The sequence below is a fragment of the Dasypus novemcinctus genome, chromosome 7 (genome assembly GCF_030445035.2).
Source record: "Dasypus novemcinctus isolate mDasNov1 chromosome 7, mDasNov1.1.hap2, whole genome shotgun sequence".
Taxonomy (NCBI): Eukaryota; Metazoa; Chordata; class Mammalia; order Cingulata; family Dasypodidae; genus Dasypus; species Dasypus novemcinctus.
In genome coordinates, this window is record NC_080679.1 from 44,294,683 (window position 1) to 44,315,634 (window position 20,952).

Genomic DNA, 20,952 nt, shown 5'->3' on the forward strand with positions numbered 1-20,952 from the left:
GCTCTCCTTGAAGGGTGCACTACTGGCACGTGGGGCTCCCTTATGTAGGGGACACCCCTGTGTGGCACAGCACTCCTTGCATGCATCAGCACTACATGTGGGTCAGCTCACCACACGGGTCAGGAGGCCCTGGGTTTGAACCCTCGACCTCCTATGTGGTAGGCGGATGCTCTGTCAGTTTGAGCCAAATCCGCTTTCTGTAATACTTTTCTGTAAAGTGAATATCCTTGTTCTTAGGAAATATACGGGGAAGTAATGCTAAAGGAGCAGTGTATACAATCTATTCTCAAATGTTTAGAAGAGATAGATAGATAGATAGATAAATGGATGGATGGATGGATGGTGGGAGGAAGGACAGAAGGAAGGAAGGAAAGAAGGAAGATGGACAGCTAGATGATAGAATGATAACAGACATGGCAAAATGTTCAAAATTGAATCTGGGTATCAGAGAAGGGGGTATATTGGGGTTCTCTGTATTGTTTTTGCACCTTTTCTCTAAGTTTGTAATTATTTCAAAATAATTTTTTTTGTTTTTGTTTTTTTAATTTTAGGAGGTACTGGGGATTGAACCCAGGACCTCGTACATGTGAAGCAGGTACTCAACCTCTGAGCTATACTTGTTCCCAATAAAGTTTTTTTTAAAGTTTTTTTAATCAGTAAAACTAGTGTATTCATTATTTCCTGGTTTTCATGAAATTGTCATACTTCGGATCTTAAAAGGTTGCTACTGTTTAGAAAATAAGTGTTAGAAAAGATCCCAAAAGGGTAATTTTACGGCATATTACAGTATTTGTCACACATGACATGGTAGGCAATCGGGCCAGTCCTTGCTTGCCCAAATAACTGGACACCATAAGCTTGCTAGGGTGACACATGAAATTAACCATTGGGGAGCAGATGTGGCTCAAGCAGTTAGGAGCCTGTCCCCCACATGGGATGCCCCAGGTTTGGTTCCCAGTGCCTCCTAAAGAAGATGAGCTGATGCAATGAGTTAATACAACAAGCAGAGAGCAGGTATGGCTCAAGCAGTTAGGCACCTGCCTCCCACTTGGGAGGTCCCAGGTTTGGCTCCTGGTGCCTCCTAAAAAGATGAACGAACAAGCAGATGCAATAAGCAGAGACAATGAGCAGACAACAAGCCATCTCCGAGGGAGGGAGAAATTAACCATCACACATAGGTTATTTAGATGTGTATGAACTAATTTCCAAATATTTGTGATTTTTAGATGTTTTTAATTTTTAGTCTAATTCTCATGTCCTGAGAATAGAGTTATCTCTTCCACGTAGTGGGGGTTAGCAGTGTGGAGTCCCTGCAATCCGAAGAATCCGTGTAAAACTTTTTGGTCCTCCCTTTCTACCAGAGAAGTCTGAATTTTTTTTTTCTTTTATGGAGTATTTACAGTACCTTATTGTAAAATGTGGGTTAAGTATTGGGCCATAGGCACTATTATATAATAATACACATCTATTTTAAGCTTTTCTAAACTTCTTTTCTCATCTGCTGGTCCTTGTGCGTTGTCTGCACCTTCTGCAAAACTCTCCCCAAATTCCCATTTTTTATGCCAACCCATAATACATCAAAATCACAATGGGGAAGGGATAACTGGATATTTCATGTGGTATCAATCATTTTTAATTTTATCGAACCTTGTTTTATGGCCTAGAATGTTATCTATTGTGATTAATGTCTGATGTGCATTTGAAAATACATGCTCTTGTTGAGTGGAATGCTGTACTGCACAAATTTTATATCATTTGATAGTGCTGTTCAAGTCTTCCATAGTTTTGCTAATTTTCTACTTGTCCTGCCAATAACTGAGAAAGGACTGATAAAAATACCCAACTATAGCTGTGAATGTCTTTTTCTCCTTTTAGTCCCAATTGTCTTTGCATCATATATTTTGAAATTGTGTATACACAATTAATATTTGTGTCCTCTTAATGAATTGACTCCTTTATTATTAAGAAATGTCTTTATCACTGATAATATTCCTTGTTCTAAAACCTACTGTCTGCCATTGTATAGCCACTCTTTCTTTGCATCCAAGTTTATACTGTTTCTCTCATTCCATCCTTTTAATTTTACCCTGTCTTTAAAGTGCTTTTCTTGCAGACAATGTATAGTTGAGCTTGCTTTTTTGCTGTCTTTAATTGGGGTGTTTTAGAATTTAATCATTCACATTTAATATAATTGTAAACCAACCATCTTGCTGTTTTCTTTTCTTTTTTTTTTAAGATTTATTTATTTATTTAAATTCCCTCCCCCGGTTGTCTGTTCTGTGTCTGTTTGCTGCGTCGTTTCTTTGTCCGCTTCTGTTGTCGTCAGCGGCACGGGAAGTGTGGGCGGCGCCATTCCTGGGCAGGCTGCACATTCTTTTGCGCTGGGCAGCTCTCCTTACGGGGCGCACTCCTTGCGCATGGGGTTCCCCTACATGGGGGACACCCCTGAGTGGCAGGGCACTCCTTGTGCGCATCAGCACTGCGCATGGGCCAGCTCCACTCCGGTCAAGGAGGCCCGGGGTTTGAACCGCGGACCTCCCATGTGGTAGACGGATGCCCTAACCACTGGGCCAAGTCCGTTTCCCTTGCTGTTTTCATTTGTCTCATTGATCTTTATTCCTTTTAAAACTTTTTCATTAAAGTCTTTTGCGCTGTTTATTCCATTTTACCACATTCCATTTACCAGTATCAGCTTATTAGGAATTTGTTTTATTTATTTAGTGATAGCTCAAGTGTATATTTATAAACAAGATATTTACAAAGAAAAAAATTTACCCTAAAGTTTCATATTAGTATTCAAGAAAAAATATTATCCTTTCTCTACTCCTCAAGAAGTTGAGTTTGTTTTTGGTTTTTAATGATACATGGGCCTGGGATTGAACCCAGGACCCTGTATGTGGGGAGCCAGTGCTCAACCACTGAGCCAAATCAGCTTCCTAAGAAGCTGGGTTTTAAATCTCAAATTCAATTAGAAAACTAATTAAATTTTAACAAAATTCAATGATGGGAGAGAATGTCTAGTTTATCATCAGAAATAATAGAAGAAAAACATGTAATGACATGAGATCTGTGAAGGACTACTGCAAGAGTACAACATAACATTATAAAGAAAAATGAACAAAATAAATGGATATGTCAACTGGACAGCAAGTATTTTATAATATAATCTAAGTCCCTCTACACTTCCAACAAAGGATAGTAAAAGTAAGGCCTTCTAAAAATCTGTTAAAACATAACCATTTTCAATCAAATATATATGGCTATCTGCTATATGCAGAATTCATTGCTATTGGTACCCAATATCCCAAGAATTTCAAACTTGTCTGATTTGGATTGAGACACTTTTTTGTTAAAGAATGACAAAAACAGAATGGCATATGTTTTCTTACTTTATTGTTTACAGTTATTATCTTATAGGTATTGTTTAAGGGATACACAGACAAGTAGGTTACAGTGAAGATGTCTTATTATTAAATTAAGAAGCCACTTAGATATTTCCAGGTGCTATCTTCAGTGATGCTTCTCATCTTTACTCGAGGACTCCAGGATATATTCGGCCCCTACAGCTACCACAAATGCAGCAAATCCCCATTTGAATCCTTTCAATAATGCACCAATGAAGGAAACATTGTTTGCAAAGCCTCCCATGTATCTCCATGCTTCATTGCTAAAGAAAAAAAAGGGAAAATATAATCACATACTTCTGTACATGGGGTAAAATGTTTAAATGCCATCTTTATAACAGATTTAAGTGCAACCTTATGTAAGATAATCTAGGTGGACCACAAAAGGATTTTTTCCTTGGCCTTGGATAAACAGATATACATGCCCATGCTTCACATATAAAACAGAAGAAAAAAAAATTGATGGTTTCATATTTCAGTTATATTACTCAGGATTTTACAGTATTCACAAATAATAGACTCATTTCAGCTTATCCATCAAAGTCAGCTGGGTGGTGCTGCCCTTTAGTCATTAAGGTATCATGGAAGAGTAAGTTAGACAAACTTGGGTATTAATATTTCCTATGCCACTTACACTAGATTCATAAACTTTTAGGCTAGGCAAGTTTCTTAACATCCTATGACCTGCTTCCTGGTCTGCTCATGAGAATATCTATCTTATAGTACTGTTATAAAGATTAAACAGCATGGGTAATAACATATGATATTTTGGTACAGAGAGTGTGTGACATGAAATTATTATTGTTATTATTCAAGAGGATTATAGCTTTTCCCTGTCACAGCAGCCTGAACTTAGGGAACTTAATTTCCTGGTCTGGCAATCATTCTTCTGAGTACTTTGAACAGAGAAGAAAACAGAAGTCAAAAAAGTCCAGAGAAAAAATGTCTTCTCCCATAGATCAGGAAAAGTTAGTGAAAAAATCACGTTATGAAGGGGAAAAAAACATTTAACTCTAAAAATATGACTTACTAGATAATATCAGAGCTAATTAAAATCTAATGTAGGCCTCCTGGTGCTTACCACAGGCTGTGTTCTTGCACTGACCATACAGAAAGAGGAGGCAGAGCGAGCTCACCCCATATACACCTCAGCCCAGGCCTTGTGCCTGGTCTGAATTGCGAAAGGGGGAATATGGAAAAAAAAAACAACTAATGTAGATACCAAAACCACTTAAAGACATCAGAAGAAAACTACAGAGAAATCTCTTATAAATACATAAACTAATAGTCTTAATAAAATTTTAGAAAATTAAGTTTAGCAATATATGAAAAGGATAACACATCATGAAGTAGGGGATCACCTCAGGAATGCAAGTTTGGTTTAATATTTGAAAATCAATAAAAGTAATTTACAATGTTAAAAGACTAAAAAAGAAATACTATGTGAGTCTCAATAAAGAAAAAACATTTGACAAAATTCAACACCCATTAATGATTAAAAAAACCTAACTCAGTACTCCAGGAATAGAAGGGAAAATCCTCAACTTGATTAAAAGCATCTATGAGAACCCTATGACAAACATCATACTCAGTGATGAAAGATTGAATGTTCTCCCTGAATTAGGAACAAGGCAATGATGCCTGCTTCACCACTGTCATTCAAAACTGTATTGTATGTATGTTTTAGCCACTGCAACAAGGCAAGGACAAAGAAATAAAAAATTTAGAGATTGAAAAGGAAGAAGTAAAAGTCTTTATTTGCAGACAAAATTGTCTATATAGAAAATCCTAAGGAATTAATTTTTTAAAAATTAGAACTAAAGTGAATTTAAGGAAGGTAACAAGATACAAAGTCAACATACAAAAAAATCAATTGTCTTTTTCTAGATATTAGCGATGAATAATTGGAAATTAATTTAAAGAAAAATACCATTTACAATAGCATCAAAAATATGAACTACGTCAGGATGAATCAAACAACATATGTGTAAGACTTGTATGTAAAGCAACACTGCTGAGAGAAATTAAAGAGGACCTAAATTGCTCATGGACTGAAAGACTAAGACATCCATTATGCACAAATTGAGCTTATAAATTCAATGCAACCCAATTAAAATGCAAGCAGGCTTTTTGTTGAAATTGACAAACTCTTAGAATAAAACTTATATGGCAATGTAAAGGACCTACCATAATAATTTAAAAACAAAGTTGGAGGTCCTAAACTACCTGATTTGAAGATACTGTGGTATTGGCATAAAGGTAGGCATACTGATAAAGGTAAGAGAATAGAGTCCATAAAGAGGCCACATTCATATGGACAATTGCTACACTTGATCTTAGCCAAAAGTCTGGGAAGCAATTTATGCAGTCAACTGAAATTGACAAAACTATCAAGGTTAATTCAAGGGGAGAAAGATGGTCTTTTAATAAATGGAACTAGAACAACTGAATATCCATTTGTAAAAATATTAACCTCTGTTCTTGCCTCACGCGACACAAAAATGAATTCAAAATGGATCATATACCTAAATGTAAGAAAGAAAACTATAAAGCTTCTAAAAGAAAGCATAGAAGAAAATCTTAGATAAGATATAAAAACACATACCATAAAATAAAAAAAAATTACTAAGTTGGGAATTCATCAAAATTTAAAACTTTGCCCTTTAAAAACATTCAGAAAATAAAAAGACAAGCCACAGTGTAGAAAAAAACATTTGCAAAGCTTATATCTGGTACAGAACTTTTATTCAAAATCTATAAAGAACTCTTACAACTCAATAATAAGACAAATAGCCTGATAAAATGGGCAAAGGATATGAATAGAAATTTCACCAAAGAAGATATATGAAAGGCAAATAAATACAGAGTCTCATGATCATCAGTTTTTAGAGAAATATAAAATTAAAACCACAAGAAAGTACTACTACCAATTCAACAGAAATGTTTAAAATTAAAAGAATGATAATTCCAAGGGTTGATGGGGACATTGAGTAACTGAAATCATCATACATTGCTGGAGGAAATGCAAAATGGCACATTCGCTTTGGAAAACAGTTTGGCAATTTTTTATAAAATTAAACATACACTTAACATTTAACCTGGAAAACCCACTCTTAGGTATTTATCCAAGAGAAATTTTAAAAATGTTCACACAAAGACTTATACTCAAATAGTCATAGCAATTTTAATCATATTAGCCCCAAACTGGAAACAACCCAAAAATGAACATCAACTGGTATAATGGTTAACAAATTGACTACAATATATTACTAATCAGCAATAAAAAGGAAGGAACTACAGATACAAGCAACAATATGGATAAATCACAAAATCATTAGGTTATGTGAAAGAGGTAAGAACAAAAGACTATACATATAACATGATTCCAATTGTATAAAATTCTAGAAAAGGCAAAACTATACAGAATGTAGATCAATGGTTGCCAGGAGCTGAAGGTATTAAAGGAATGAGGAAATACCGGGGATGACAGAGATATTCTCCATCATGACTGTGGTGGTGGTTACACAATTGTACATGTTTGTCAAAACTCATGGAATTGAATATTTAAAATGGGTGAGTTTTACTGTATGTAAATGATACTTCAATAAAGCTGAATTTGAAACTTGAACCAAAAAACCCCACATTTTTTATGATTCTTTAAAAGAGAATACACTGGAAAGGAAAATATTGATTCTCGAAAATAAATCATTCAATTCCTCTTACCGGCCCCATGGATCCCTTAGCCCTCGTGTAGCCAGCTTCTCCTGGATAGCTTCTAATGGTGTTCCTTCTATCTTCCATTGTTTATAATCTGGAAGTTCCATTTTATTATGACCATGTTCATGTCCATGACCAGGGGCCATGCCTGTAAGAAAATAATCTGTAAGAAAAGAATTATCTATGAGAAAGATAAGCAGATTAGCTATATCAAGTACCTGAGTTTACTGTTCGTTTTAGGGCAAAACATTTAAGGTTAATATTTGCTAAAGGGATTTTATAAAAGTGTCTGATTATATAAGTAGTATAAGTTCACAGCATATGCACATATATAAAATAAAAACAGAAGTCATCAATTATCCCATCACCCAGAGATAACCATTTATTACTGGTTGCTCTCTTTAGCAAACAGTTATACAGCGCTATGTGCCAGGTGTACTATGCTAAGTCCTCTACAGGTATAAACTGTTATTCCTAAAACAACCCTTTTGACTTAAATTACTATTATTATTCCCGTTCTACAGATTAAGAAAATGAGGATCCAAGAGGTTAAGTAACTTTTTGAAGGAAACAAATGGTAGAATTGGGATTTGAATTTTTAAGTTTCATTTCAGAGCCTCTGCTCCTAACTTCTAAACAATACTGTTTCCCTCTTTTTAGTCCTTTCATAATGTACATATATGCATAACAAGAATGTAGACATTGTTTTCTCACCTGTTTTCTTCAGATGGTTCTTTTAAAATGCAGTATTGCTTTTCTTTTTTTTTTTTTTAAGATTTATTTTTCATTTATTTCTCTCCCCTTCCTTGCCCTGCCTCCCCCCCCACCGCCCTCAGCTGTCTACTCTCTGTGTCCATTCACTGTGTGTTCTTCTGTGTCTGCCTGTATTCTTGTCAGCGGCGCTGGGAATCTGTGTCTCTTTTTATTGTGTCATCTTACTGTGTCAGCTCTCCGTGTGTGTGGTGCCACCCTGGGCAGGCTACATTTTTTCCACGTTGGGCAGCTCTTCTTACAGGGCGCACTCCTTGTGTGGGGGGCTCTCCTACATGGGGGACACCCCCGCGTGGCAGGGCAGTCCTTGTGCACATCAGTACTGCGCGTGGGCCAGCTCATCACACCGGTTAGGAGGCCCTGGGTTTGAACCTTGGACCTCCCATGTGGTAGGAAGACGCCCTATTCACTGGGCCTAATCCGCTTCCCAGTATTGCTTTTCAATACCTATGATCTCATGAATGTTCCTTTAAAGAACCAGGATCACAATATTTGCAAATATTTTAGCCTTTGTGGGCCAAGGTAGAATATTGAGATACTGTTTATGTATATATCTATTTAATAAGAGAAAACAAATTCCCACAATTTTTTTACTGATGAAATAAAAAAATATAATAACTGGGTACAATTTTTTTGAAATATAGGTAATATAGTAATATATATAGGTAATAGAAGTAATACAGTAGTTTCACTTTTAAAGAAAATGTATAAATAAACTTCAGTTTAGACTCCATTTAAAGTTCAATGAATTTCAAATTAAGGCAGGGATTAATTAATAATGCTATACTGTAACTTGTGTAAGGATAGTAGTAGCAATTCTATAACCAGTGTTCTCCAGATATAAAACCAAACCAAATAATTATTCCCACTATCTTGTATTTATAACTACGAACAAGCCCAATAGTAAGACAGAATTTCTTACACTGTATTTTAAAGGCAGAGGTAATTATTAGATAGTGTATACTATCAAATGTATTATATAAATGCTTCCAAATGCTTGTTTCACTAAATATGATGAAAAATTGTACACATCAATTTTGACAAATTAACCAACACTTAAAATTTACAGTACTTGTAAACATATTAAGATATCACAAAATATTATGTTGATGATTTTTTCCATTTAAAAGAGAATGAAGGGGGCTGATGTGGCTCAAGTAGTTGGGTGCCTGCTTCCCACATGGGAGGTCCCACGTGCAGTTCCCAGTCCTTCTTAAAGAAGACAGACAAAACAATGAGCAGATATCAAGCAAAAACAATGAGCAAGACAATGAGCAGACAATGAGCAAAAAACAAATGAGCAGGGAGCTGATGTGGGTCAAGCAGTTGAACATCAGCCTCCCACATGGGAAGTCTAAGGTTCGGTTCCTGGTGTCTCCTAAAGGCAAACCAGACAGACAACTAGCAAACAATGAGCAAACAACAAGCTAAAATAACTAACAAACAAACAAGGGAGTCATTGGAGGGGGGTGAATTAAAAAAAAAGAGAATGAAAAAGGTGATGGTAAAGTACTGGTAATGGATGGTGGTGAGGATAGTATAACATTGTGAATATGATTAATCTCACTGAATTACATGATTGGGAGTGGTTAAGAGGGAAATTTTATGATGAATATGTTTCCACAATTTTAAAAAAATGGAGAGATTAAAGAGGCAATGAAAATTAAATAATTAAATGCAATACATGATCCTGAACTGGATTATATGCAATACATGATCCTGAATTGGATTTAATAATGGAGGAAAAATACCTAAAAGGACATTATGGTAACATATGAAAAAATTGGAATGTAGGTTATAAACTTTATATCAATTTTAAATTTCATGAACTTGTTAACTGTGGTTAAGATGATTACATAAGTGAATATGCCTGTTCTTAGGAAATATACATGGAAGTATTAAGTGTTCAGGAGCACAATGTATACATCTACTCTCAAATGTTTAAGAAATAGTTGGGTAGATAGAATAATAGAGCAAATTTGGCAAAATGCTAAAAGTTGGTGGATCTGGGTATCTGAGTGGGGGTTATGCTGGAGTTTTTTTTGCATGGGTTTTATATTATTTTTACATCTGTCCTTTAAGTTTAAATTATTAAAAAAAATAAAATGTAAAAAAAAAAAACAACAAACAGAATGAATACCAATATTCACCAAACATAAGCTAAAACAAAAACAACTCAAAACTTTGAATGAAATACTAATCCATTATTTCATTATTATTTAGGGGATTCAATAACAAGGAAAAAATTATGGTTTCAGATTACAGAAAGACTATTGAGACCTAATGTTATAACAAAATAAAGACCTTTAGAAGTGTTTAATTGGGATGATAATGCCTTCACTTCTACACAGTACATTTAATTTTTTAAAAAAAGATATTTCATTGTAAACATGTCTATAGAAATTAAAAGGTAAAATGTTATTTCGGCAAATGTCAACTCTAGAACATGAACTCTCAGTATCAGTGAACTTGGAAGACAGTATAAAACAAATGGTTAAATAATTTGATAAAGTATTTGTTTTCAGAACTACCATGGTATATAAAGGCTGTTTCAAAGTTACAATATTACTATGCTCAAAATATTACTAATTTCAAAGATAAATCTTTCAAAGAAAACTTGAACATATACACTTATTTCTCCTTCACAAATTGAACATACACACTTATTTCTCCTTCACAAATTTCCTTCAATAAATGCAATGTGTTTTCTCTTCTACCTAAATAAAATATTTCAGAAAGAATTCCTTTTAAGTGTTTACTAGATATATTTAAATGACCTTTTAAAAAAAACAAAAGTTGGACAACAATATTTCTAGAGAACCTTTCATTTTCTTTTTTAAAACTACTTCTTAGGGAAGTGGACTTGGCCCAATGGATAGGGCGTCCGCCTACCACATGGGAGGTCATCGGTTCAAACCCCGGGCCTCCTTGATCTGTGTGGAGCTGGCCCATGCGCAGTGCTGATGCGTGCAAGGAGTGCGGTGCCACGCAGGGCTGTCCCCCGCATAGGGGAGCCCCATGTGCAAGGAGTGTGCCCCGTAAGGAGAGCCGCCCAGCGCGAAAGATAGTGCAGCCTGCCCAAGAATGGCACTGCACACATAGAGAGCTGATGCAGCAAGATGATGCAACAAAAAGAGACACGGATTCCTGGTGCCGCTGATAAGGACAGAAGAGGTCACAGAAGGACACAAAGTGAATGGACACAGAGAGCAGACAACTGGGGGCGGGGAAGGGGAGAGACATAAGAAAAAATAAATAAAACGATTTCTATTTCAGGATAACTATAAAGCAGACAATGATACATGATCATTTGGGAAAAAAAGTTTGGAATTCTCCTACTTAAGTGCATACTTTGTACAGATCTGGCATCAAATCCTTGATGCATCATTAATAGTTATAAAATACTGGGCAAGTCATTTAACCTCTCACAGCTTCAGTGTCTTCAAATAACATGAGGATAAGACCTACCTTGCAAGATTGTGAGAACTGGGGAAAATACATTATGATGTGCCTTCTACTTTCTCATGTAGGTGGTCAGAACATGACTTGTCTCAACCATTATGAAAAACTGTTTGGCATGACCTAGGAAAGCTGAACATTTGAATACCTAAAAGCCCAACAATTCCATTCTTTGGTATATATCCTCTAAATGTGCACTGTCAAATATGATAGCACTTGAAATGTGGCTAACACAAATAGGGAATTGGGAATTTAAAATTTTTATTTAATTTAAATTTAAAAACTTATTTTCAGATCAGTAATTGGAAAATTTTAAAGTGTCTGGGACAATTTGGTTATATGAATTTACTGCCTGGGACAATTTGATTATATTTTATGAAATTTAATCACAGATTAAGAGGAATGTTTATATTTTGAAAATCTGGCATCAGAATTGAAACATCAGTATCACAGAGTATGAAAAAAATGTCAATGATTTTCAATATATTGGGTTAAATAAAATATTAAAATTAATTTTACATGATTTTTTTTGCTTTTTTAATGTGGTTACTAGAAAATTTTAAATTATATATGCAGCTTGTCTATTTTTTTTCTGTAGAGTACCTTATTATTTTTATTAGAGGGTGCTGCCCTAGAGAAACTCTTGCATGTATAAGGAGGTATGTTTCATAAAACTAGTTATAGCAACATTGTTTATAGTAGTCACAAATTGTAAACAACACAAATGTTCAACAGCAATAGAATGGATTAACTACAATATAGACACACTGTGGATATTAGTCAAAAAAAAAAAAAAACAGCCAAAATACTACATGCAAAAGTATGAATAAACCTCACAAATATAATAATGAACAAGGGGTGAGTCAGCAAAAACAAAAAAACAAAACAACTGAAACACTATGATACCATTTACGTAAACTGAAAAAGCCCATTCATTTTTCAGGCATCATAGGTAGAAAAACTAAAGTAAAACAAAGTAATGTTTATCACAAGGTAAGACAATGGTTACCTCTTAGAGAAGAGGGAATCAGAGAAACTCATATAGCATGATTCTAAGGCAGTGTTACTTACCCTTTTAAAAATTACTGCCCTCTCCCTGCCAGTCATTTTAGACATTTTTCCCAATCACCATCCCACATGAAATTTTAACACCACAGATACACTGTGTATCTGTTTATGTTCTTTGGAGGGCCACAAATAAGTTTTTTCACCTCTCTTCCCCAAGAAGCAATTTTCACCCCCTTGAAGTGCTATCATCCCAGTTAAAAATACCTGACAATGATTTCCTAACATGAGAAATGGTTACATGAGTGTGCACTTAATTGTAATTTTAAAAAATGTACATGTTTTATACACTTTTCTGTAAGTAGTATACTTTTCATTAAAAACCAGAAAAAGTGGCTTTAATTGTGCTGTGGACTCAACAAAAGGCTGTTATCAATTTCAGAGCTGCTCAAATAAGAATAGTAATGAAATTAGCTCAGCATAGAAAGAGCATGGATACATGAAAATTTTTTAAAGCTTTCTATCTATATCTGCAGTGAACCTACAAGTTTGATGGAGATCAATCTCCACTAAAGAGCGCTGGCCTTAGTACAGGAAAAGAGTTGGCATACTTTTCCAAAAAAGGAAGAGGATAATGTCACTTCCACTACATATAATTATAGGTTACCGAAGACTTTAAGTATATATCCCAACTTCCCCTCATTTTTAGAATTGCGAAAACTACAAAAAAAAAAAAAAAAAGAAAAGAAAAACAAACTGACGTACTTTTTCAGTGTTCCCTTCTACATCCTGACGTTACTTATAAACAATTTAAAAAGAGCTATTACTTTAAAACTGGTGTTTATTCTTTAAAACCTAATATTGTATCATGAACATTTACACCAGAACAATCTTACTTAAAACCATTCAAGTTTGTGAGGCAGGCATTGCAATTAATCCTATTTTACAAAGTTTCGGATTTGGACGGGTTCTTCTGCCTTTATTCCATTCAAAGGCAAACCGAGGGTGTCGTGGGTGGAAGAGGAGGGAAAAGTATTTAACATCCACTGTAATTCTCACTGCATCGTTCTCCAATCACTCTTTCCTACCCCCTAAACTAGGGATTCACAGTACTACTTCTTCGATCTCCTTCTTTCTTGAAGTGGCCCTCTAATCATCCTTCTCCAATTATTTCCTTTCTACAACCCCCAGAACAGAGTCTCACTCTTATTCCCAACCCACAGGTATCCCACCAACTCCCTAATTTACCTGACGACAATCTGACCTCTCAGGACTGTCAAATTCAACCCTCCAAGCAGGGACCAGCCGGAAACGGAAGTTGTCGCCGCCGCTCATTTAACGGCAGGAAAGCAGAGAAAGCGTTTAACGTTCCGAAACTGGGTCGCAGATTCCTGGACCAGGTGGAGATGACGTAAAGGAGGCTGGAAGTCGACGTTTCTTCCCCACATCTGTGCATCCGTAGTCTGACTGATGTAAGAGAAACTGTGGAGGGGAGAAAGGCAGAAAATTGGACATGTTTTCCTTGCCGAGACACCGGAATCCTTAGACAGTGCACAGAGAGGAGGGCCGTGGACTCACTGCAGCCAGTAAGTGAGGCTGTTAAGAGCGTGGACTCATCCAGTGGGAGGGCTGGTTGTTGTGCTGCAGTTGGCAGGCTGCTGCGGGAGGCGGTGGCGGTTGGAAGCTGGAGACAGCGGGGTGACAGGTAGGCGGCGGTGCTGTCTTTGGGGGAAGCAAAGTGCTAAGATCAGGAGGGATTTTCATCTTCTCCGACTGCACGAACTAGAGAAGGGAGCTGCCGAGGGGAGCCTGGGAAGGCGGTCGCTGGTGCGTTGGTCATTCCGGAACCTCTCGTAGACCAGGTAGCTGCTTGCGAGGGTCGTGAGGAGGAGGTAACTGAAGCGGGTGAAGGCTGAGTCCCGTGGTGCGACGCGGGGGCCTAGGGCGTGGGGAACTGCGGTGGCGCCGGTAGGGAGAGGAGAGAGAGTCAGGAGCAAGAGGGTGTCGTGAAGGCGGGAGCAATTCCTTGCGTGAAGTCCCAGGCGAGAAAAGGACGCGGCATTGCAGGCACCTGAGAGAAATCCTGAGGACTACATCTTACAGCAATTTCCTGGGATGGGGAGAAGGAGTGGACAAGAAAGATATTGCCTGAAACTCCTTATTGCCATACATTATGTAATCCTTACCCAAACAAGTAGGTTGTTTGTTGCTCCTTATAGAGGAGGTCTTGCAACCCATTGATGTGTCAGAACACTTTCTTCGTTGGCCTGAGTGCTTCCTACCCGGGCAGGCTCTGTAGGTTAAGGGTGATAGATTAAAGATAGAATAGTCACGAACTGCTTATCCCAAATATGGATTTGGGTTGAGAGACACGATGTTAGTTGGAGATGGACGTAGCCAGGCTCACGTTTGTTTATTTTGAGGGTCAAAGCTGATAACAAATACAAATTTTTTTTTTATCTTCAGGAAAGTGGAAAGCCACAAAAAATCTATAGTAGTGGTTAGTGTAAGTTGGAAAATAACTAGAAAATTAGTTGGTAGATTTCCCCCCACACCCACCCCTACCAGATATCGTGGATGTTAGAGACTGTGAAAATAAGGTTGGTCTGAAATGGGAAAATTCAACAAAAAAAAGAGTAATTTGCTGTGTAAGTCTGAGAAGCTATGAATTGTTTGTTAGGTTTAACAAATTGAGGTAAAATGTGTTTAAAAACATACATTTTCTTGTTAGGTTTTTTATAATTGACTGCAAGGGATTGTGGACTAAAAATAGGAATTCCGTTCATTATGTGTTATGAAAGGCAAACTACATAAAAATTTTATAGCATGCTGGGAAACAGTTTTAAAAGCAGCATCAGAAATTGCTAAAATGTAAGCTGTTGTAAATGTTGCCTTTAACTTAGATAAGGATTAATGGAATATTAGCAAGTGTATTGTGTTCCCTAACTTACTTTAATATTACATGTCAGAACAGCTTTCTAAGATGTGAATTTTTTTTGTTTATATTAGTGTATCCCAGAACCTAAATCAAATACTCATTTTTTTCCCCAAAAAATCATTTGAGAAAGAGAGGTGGATCATTAGTGTTTGTTCTGAAATGTTTAGAGTACTGAGATGTTTATCAATGCTTTAGATAAAAATTTTAATTGATACTTGATGTTCAGTCTTTGTCTTCTGTCTTTTCACAAGAATAATGCTGTCTCAGTTACAAAGAATACTTCTGATTCTATTTTGTAGTGTGTTAAGTACCTGTGCACAAATCTCTGCTTTTATGTAGTGTGGTATGTATGTGTGTGTGTGTTTATGTATGTGTTTCTTCCTATTATGTAACCAACCTACTAGAGCCCTCTTAGAGAACTAATGGCTGATTTTGAATGGCCAGTAGGTGTCATTGTAGAATGCAATGAAATTGAATGTGAGTAGGAAATTACCAAGTAATTTAGGAAATGCTAGTCCAAGTTAGCATATAAAACAATTGGCTGAGTATTTATATAAACTAGAAGTCTTCTCTTCTGACACATACCAGTATCAGAGCTGTTTATAAGAAATGCAAAACATTGCCTATAAGGAGGTATAATAATTTCCTCCAAAATGGACCTTGAAAGTTTGTTTTAAATACAACCCATAAACCATCTTGACATATAATGTGGATTTAGGTGGGGTTTTTTTGGTTGTTTGTTTGTTTTTGAGATACCAGGGCTGGGGATTGAACCCCGGCACCTTATATGTGGAAAGCCAGCGCTCAACCACTGAGCCACATTGGCTTCCTGTTTGTTTTTAATACACAGTTCTGGCTTGATATGGCAGTTTATTAAGTTCTAGGAAGATTAAGATTTTCAGCTTGACTGAACTTTGTTATCGAAAAACCAGTGCTACATATGAAAAGCTAAAGTGATAAAATATGTGCAAAAAGTCTCCAAACAAATTGCTAGCTGTACAAAATAGTACTTTGTTATTGTTGCTTTAATGTCAAAATAGTACTTTGTTATTGTTGCTTTAATGTCAAAACAGAGGAATTTTTGTCTTTCATTGTGGGTTTTTTTTTTAATGTCCAAAATTACTTCTTTTTACATTTTTATCTGGCTAGTAGACTATGTGCTTTTCTCAGGATGAAATGAATATTTGTCATTGTCTATAAAGTAATGGATTTTGGAGGAAGATGGCACAGAATGCTCTAAAGGTGGTTTGCAGTTGGTATAAATATAGCACCTTGCAGAGCCTTGTATTGAGCTCTTTCACTTTGTAGGTCTGCTCCTTATGCCTGCTATTGATACAACGTTTAAAAGAAAGGGTTGGATCTAATTTAGCCATGAAGGTTGAGAGAAGTGTATAGGTCCAAATTATCTTGTAGTTAAAAAAAAAGGCATACCCATTTATTCATTATATCATCTCCACTTCCTATCAGAATGTTAGTGGTGGGGGAATAGTAGGGAGTGATATATTTGAAAGAAAAACAAATTTCCTAGATGATTTGGTTCCACTTTAGAGTCATTTATCTAATTCAGTGCTCTGGCACTTGTGGTAGAGACCAGTAACAATAGTTTTAGCTTTGAGAGAAAGTGCTACCAAATCTACCAATATATTTAGAGCTCAATAAATTTTTACAATATTATGTCATAGTTGGGACGCATTTTCTAGCCAGGAGTTAAGTTGCCAGATATAAAAATTGTGATGAATGTTTTGGTTTGGATTAGTTTTTACTTGGCACTTAGCTCTTTTCCATAAATCAAGCTAATTTCATTCATGCTTTAGAACTGTGCTAATTTTCACAGATATTTATTCACATCTTTTTCTCTTAATGTCTCTGAAAGCTATTTCTAGAATTAAACTGAGAATTGGTAATTTTTGTGATTAAAGGTTCTTTAATTATATGATGAAGATGTAAATTTTTTATCTTTTGTATAGGTATTTACTCAATAATATATATTAAACCTTAGAATTGTTCATCTGTTGACCTTGACACAAGTCCAATTTAAAAATTCATCCTTCATTTTCATAAACTCTAGGCTTTCTGTTTATCTGGCTATCATGAAAAGGTACAAGAAAAAGTAAATGGGTAGACTTTAATTTGGGAGAAAAGAGTAAAAAATCAATTATGCAATATATTATGAGGTGTCACTTTGGTTATATATAGAATTACAGCACTTTCTAGGTTTTTAATGTACCTGCCAAAAATGGAGTCATAAAATAGAGTGAATGGCACCAACTTACTGAATGGCAAAGCATGGGTTACAGAATAGTTGTTTTGTTATAATTCGCTGAATTCCAAAAAACATTAGAATGATGTTTATCACCTTTGTCATGGATTCTTTTTTTTTTAAGATTTATTTATTTTATTTATTTTTCTCCCCTTCCCCCCACCCCAGTTGTCTGTTTCTGTATCAATTTGCTGCATGTTCTTCTTTGTCCGCTTCTGTTGTTGTCAGCGGCATGGGAATCTGTGTTTCTTTTTGTTGCGTCATCTTGTTGTGTCAGCTCTCCGTGTGTGTGGCTGCACTTACTTTCGCGCTGGGTGGCTCTCTTTGCGGGCTGCACTCCTTGCATGTGGGGCTCCCCTAGCAGGGGACACCCCTGCGCGCATCAGCACTGCGCATGGCCAGCTCCACACGGATCAAGGAGGCCTGGGGTTTGAACCAGACCCCTCCCGTGTATGTGGTAGACGGATGCCCTAATCACTGGGCCAAGTCTGCTTCCCTGTCATGGATTCTTGATTTATGATTGTGCTTGATTCTTAATTGATATAGACTTTTAAAAATCAGCATGTGTTACTTTTGTAGTTCATTCTTTTTAAATGAAAAAGGGAGGGGAGAGGGGAATCTATATTGTCCTACCTTATAAGGTGATTGTAAGACACAAATAAATAGTAGACTTTAGGTGCTTGTAAAAATCTAAAGTACCTACTTTAATTGTTTGCAGAGAAAAAAATTAAGTGAAATGAGTATAAACTGTAAGACTTAAATGGTTCTGTTCTTCAGGGTCCTCTGTTCAGAGCTCCTCTCATTCTCTACCCTATCCCTTTATGATTTTATTTTCTCAGTATCTATATTTGAATATTTTCAAATCTGTATCTTTAATCCAGAGCTTTCTCTTGGTCTCTAGTTCCTATTTTGTAAATCAAATTGTCTGCTAGTTGAGGATGACTTGGAGGTCTCTCAAATATAGTTATGTCTGAAAATTAATTCATACTTTCTCTTTTATCATCTAATGTGCCAAAGCTGGAATCCTGTTGTCATCTTTGGCACTAATCATATACTCTTCATCTGAGCAATGCTAGGTTCTACTGACAGTCTTCTTTAAGTTCGTTAACTTCTCAGTTTCTACTACCACTAGAGAAGTAGAATGAAGAGTTAAGGCCTAGAAGCATACTATCTGAATTAGATTCCCACTTGCACCATTTACAGTCTCAGTTTCCTTATCTTTAAAAATAGAATTGTACAACCCAGCAGTTGTGCTCTGAGGCATTTATTCTAGAGAAATTAAAAATAATCTTCAAAAAAAAAACTTCAGACATAAACCTGTATATGACTGCTCATGATAGCTTTATTCCTAATAGCCAAAAACTGGAAACAATGCAGATGTCTTTCAATAGGCAAATGGTTAAACAAGCTGTGGTACATCTGCAGAAATACTGTGCAGCAATAAAATGGCACAAGCTATTGATACATGCAACAACTTGGATAGGTCCCAAATGAAAAAAGCTAATCCCAGATTACATACTATATGATTCCATTTATATAACATTCTTGAAATAACAAAATTATAGAGAGGGAGAACAATTAGTTATTGCCAGGGATTAGGAGTGGCTATAATGGAGGTGTGACTATAATGGAGGTAGGAGGGACAGGGAGCCTTGTGGTAAAGGAACTATTCTATTTCTTGATTTTAGTTACACAAATCACTTGTGATAAAATTGCATAGAACTATGCGCATATGCATGAGTGCTTGTAAAACTGGTGAGATCTGAATAAGCTTTATACTATAGAAGACATCCTTGGGGAAACTGGGTGAAGAGGACATGGAACCTCCTGGTACTTTTTTTTCCCCAACTTCCTGAGAATTTTGTAATTATTTATAAAACAAAAATAATTAAATTTAAAAAGGTGCTGTGAAAATTAAATGAACAAATACACATAAATTTCTTATAATACTTAGCACATCATAATTATTGTTAGCTATCATTATTATTAATAATATTAGCAGTAGTGATTGTTCAGGCCCCTTATTTCTCTCACCAGGACCATTTTAACAGTCTCCTTATTGGTCATCCTGTCCTTAGTCTTTCCTCTTTCCAGTCCATTGTATAATGCAACTAGAATGGTCTTTCTGAAGTACCTATCACATAACACTCCCTAGAAACAAAATCCTTCAATTGTTCCCCATTGTGACAGTTTGAATTTTGTGAATCCCAGAAAAAGATTATGTTCTTGAACAGATGCAATCCTGTGAGTGTGGGGCCCTTTGATTAATTTTGGTTGAGGGGCTTTGAATTAGATTACTACATAAGATTGCTTTGGGGCTTTTGATTGGACTGCATCTGTGATGTGTGAGCCAGCTTTAGTTTCTGCTATCTTACTGGGCCTGTTATAAACGGAGATGCAGGGAGAGAGACAACACAGGAAAAGGGAGCTCTGCCATTTTTGACCCTGCAATATGAAAAGAGCACTCAGTGGTTGCTAGTAGCCAAAGCTTAAGTACGAAATCCCCAAGAGGTTAGGCCCATGGAGTAACTCAGGGCTGAAGAGACAAGCCATGTGCCTGACAGCTCAAAGCTGAACTTGGGAAGCAAGCCAAGACTGAGAAAAGAGGCCCAGTAAGTGAAAGGCCTTATGCCTGGTTGCCCACAGCTGAGCTCTGGGAGATGGTAGATTTTGAGATCGCTGGCCATTTTCTCCACGTGGCATGACCCCAGAATCACCAATAGCTGACTTAGTGAGAAAGCATCTCTGCTGTTACCTTATTTGGACATTTCACAGCCTTGGAATTGTAAGCTTTACCCCTAGTAAATTTCCCATTATAAAAACCAACCCATTTCTGGTACTTTGCATCTTCAGCCTTGTGGCAAACTAAAACACCCATTGTACCTTCACACATTAATTTCTATTCTTTATTATAATGGAATGAAGCATATGAGTCAGCATGACCTCCAGCATACTATAATAGATGAATTAAAGATAAAAACAGAAAAATTTCAAGCAATTTTTCTTACCTTCCATAAACTTTTTAAAAAGTTTGGTTTGTTATTTTAAGTATGTTATGTTTAAGCTTATTTATTTGCTTTACTATCTTACGAACCACCAAAACCTAATGACTTAGGGTAGAAGATTTATTATTATTTTCAGATTCTCTAGTTCCTCTTTTGGTTTGCTTTGACTCTCTCACACAGCTGCATTTACCGGGAGAGTTGGCTGAATTGGAAGGCCCAAGATGTCCTCACTCATATGTTTGCGGTTGGTGCTAGCTGTCAGTTGAGATGCCTGAGTTCTTCTCAAGCATGGCCTCCTGTTCTCTGTTAGGCTAGCCTGGCATCCTTACATGGCAGTCTCAGGGTAGCATTCTAAGAAGGTAAGGTGGAAGCTGCAAAGCCTCTTTGACTTTT

The 20,952-nt window shown here is 36.3% G+C and overlaps 2 protein-coding genes and 1 non-coding gene across 16 annotated transcripts in view; 2 read left to right on the forward strand and 1 right to left on the reverse strand.

Moving 5' to 3' along the window:
* Positions 1–3,371: 3,371 nt before the first annotated feature.
* NDUFB3 (NADH:ubiquinone oxidoreductase subunit B3) lies at positions 3,372–13,735 on the reverse strand. Of its 2 annotated transcripts, none has more exons than XM_004458917.5 (3): positions 13,605–13,735; positions 7,128–7,284; positions 3,372–3,667 (listed from the first exon to the last, which is right to left on the reverse strand). In XM_004458917.5, the coding sequence occupies exons 2-3, from the start codon at positions 7,265–7,267 to the stop codon at positions 3,511–3,513; spliced, it is 297 nt and encodes a 98-aa protein (XP_004458974.1). In that variant the 5' UTR covers positions 7,268–7,284; positions 13,605–13,735; the 3' UTR covers positions 3,372–3,510. The 2 variants fall into 2 exon arrangements, with proteins under 2 accessions (XP_004458974.1, XP_004458975.1); XM_004458918.5 differs by having other exon boundaries at positions 7,128–7,269; positions 13,605–13,727.
* LOC111764257 (small nucleolar RNA SNORA51) lies at positions 4,469–4,600 on the forward strand. Its single transcript, XR_002796910.1, has one exon. It is a non-coding gene; the product is annotated as a small nucleolar RNA SNORA51 (small nucleolar RNA).
* HYCC2 (hyccin PI4KA lipid kinase complex subunit 2) overlaps positions 13,664–20,952 on the forward strand; it is a 128,628-nt gene continuing 121,339 nt past the window's right edge. For 2 of the 13 annotated variants that reach the window (XM_023588902.2, XM_058300390.1), the window contains exon 1: positions 13,981–14,061. The gene's annotated coding sequence lies outside the window, so the exon portion shown is untranslated. Of the gene's footprint in view, positions 14,249–20,952 lie in introns of all 13 variants that reach the window. The other 11 variants (XM_004458915.4, XM_058300395.1, XM_004458914.5 and 8 more) reach the window with 11 other exon arrangements.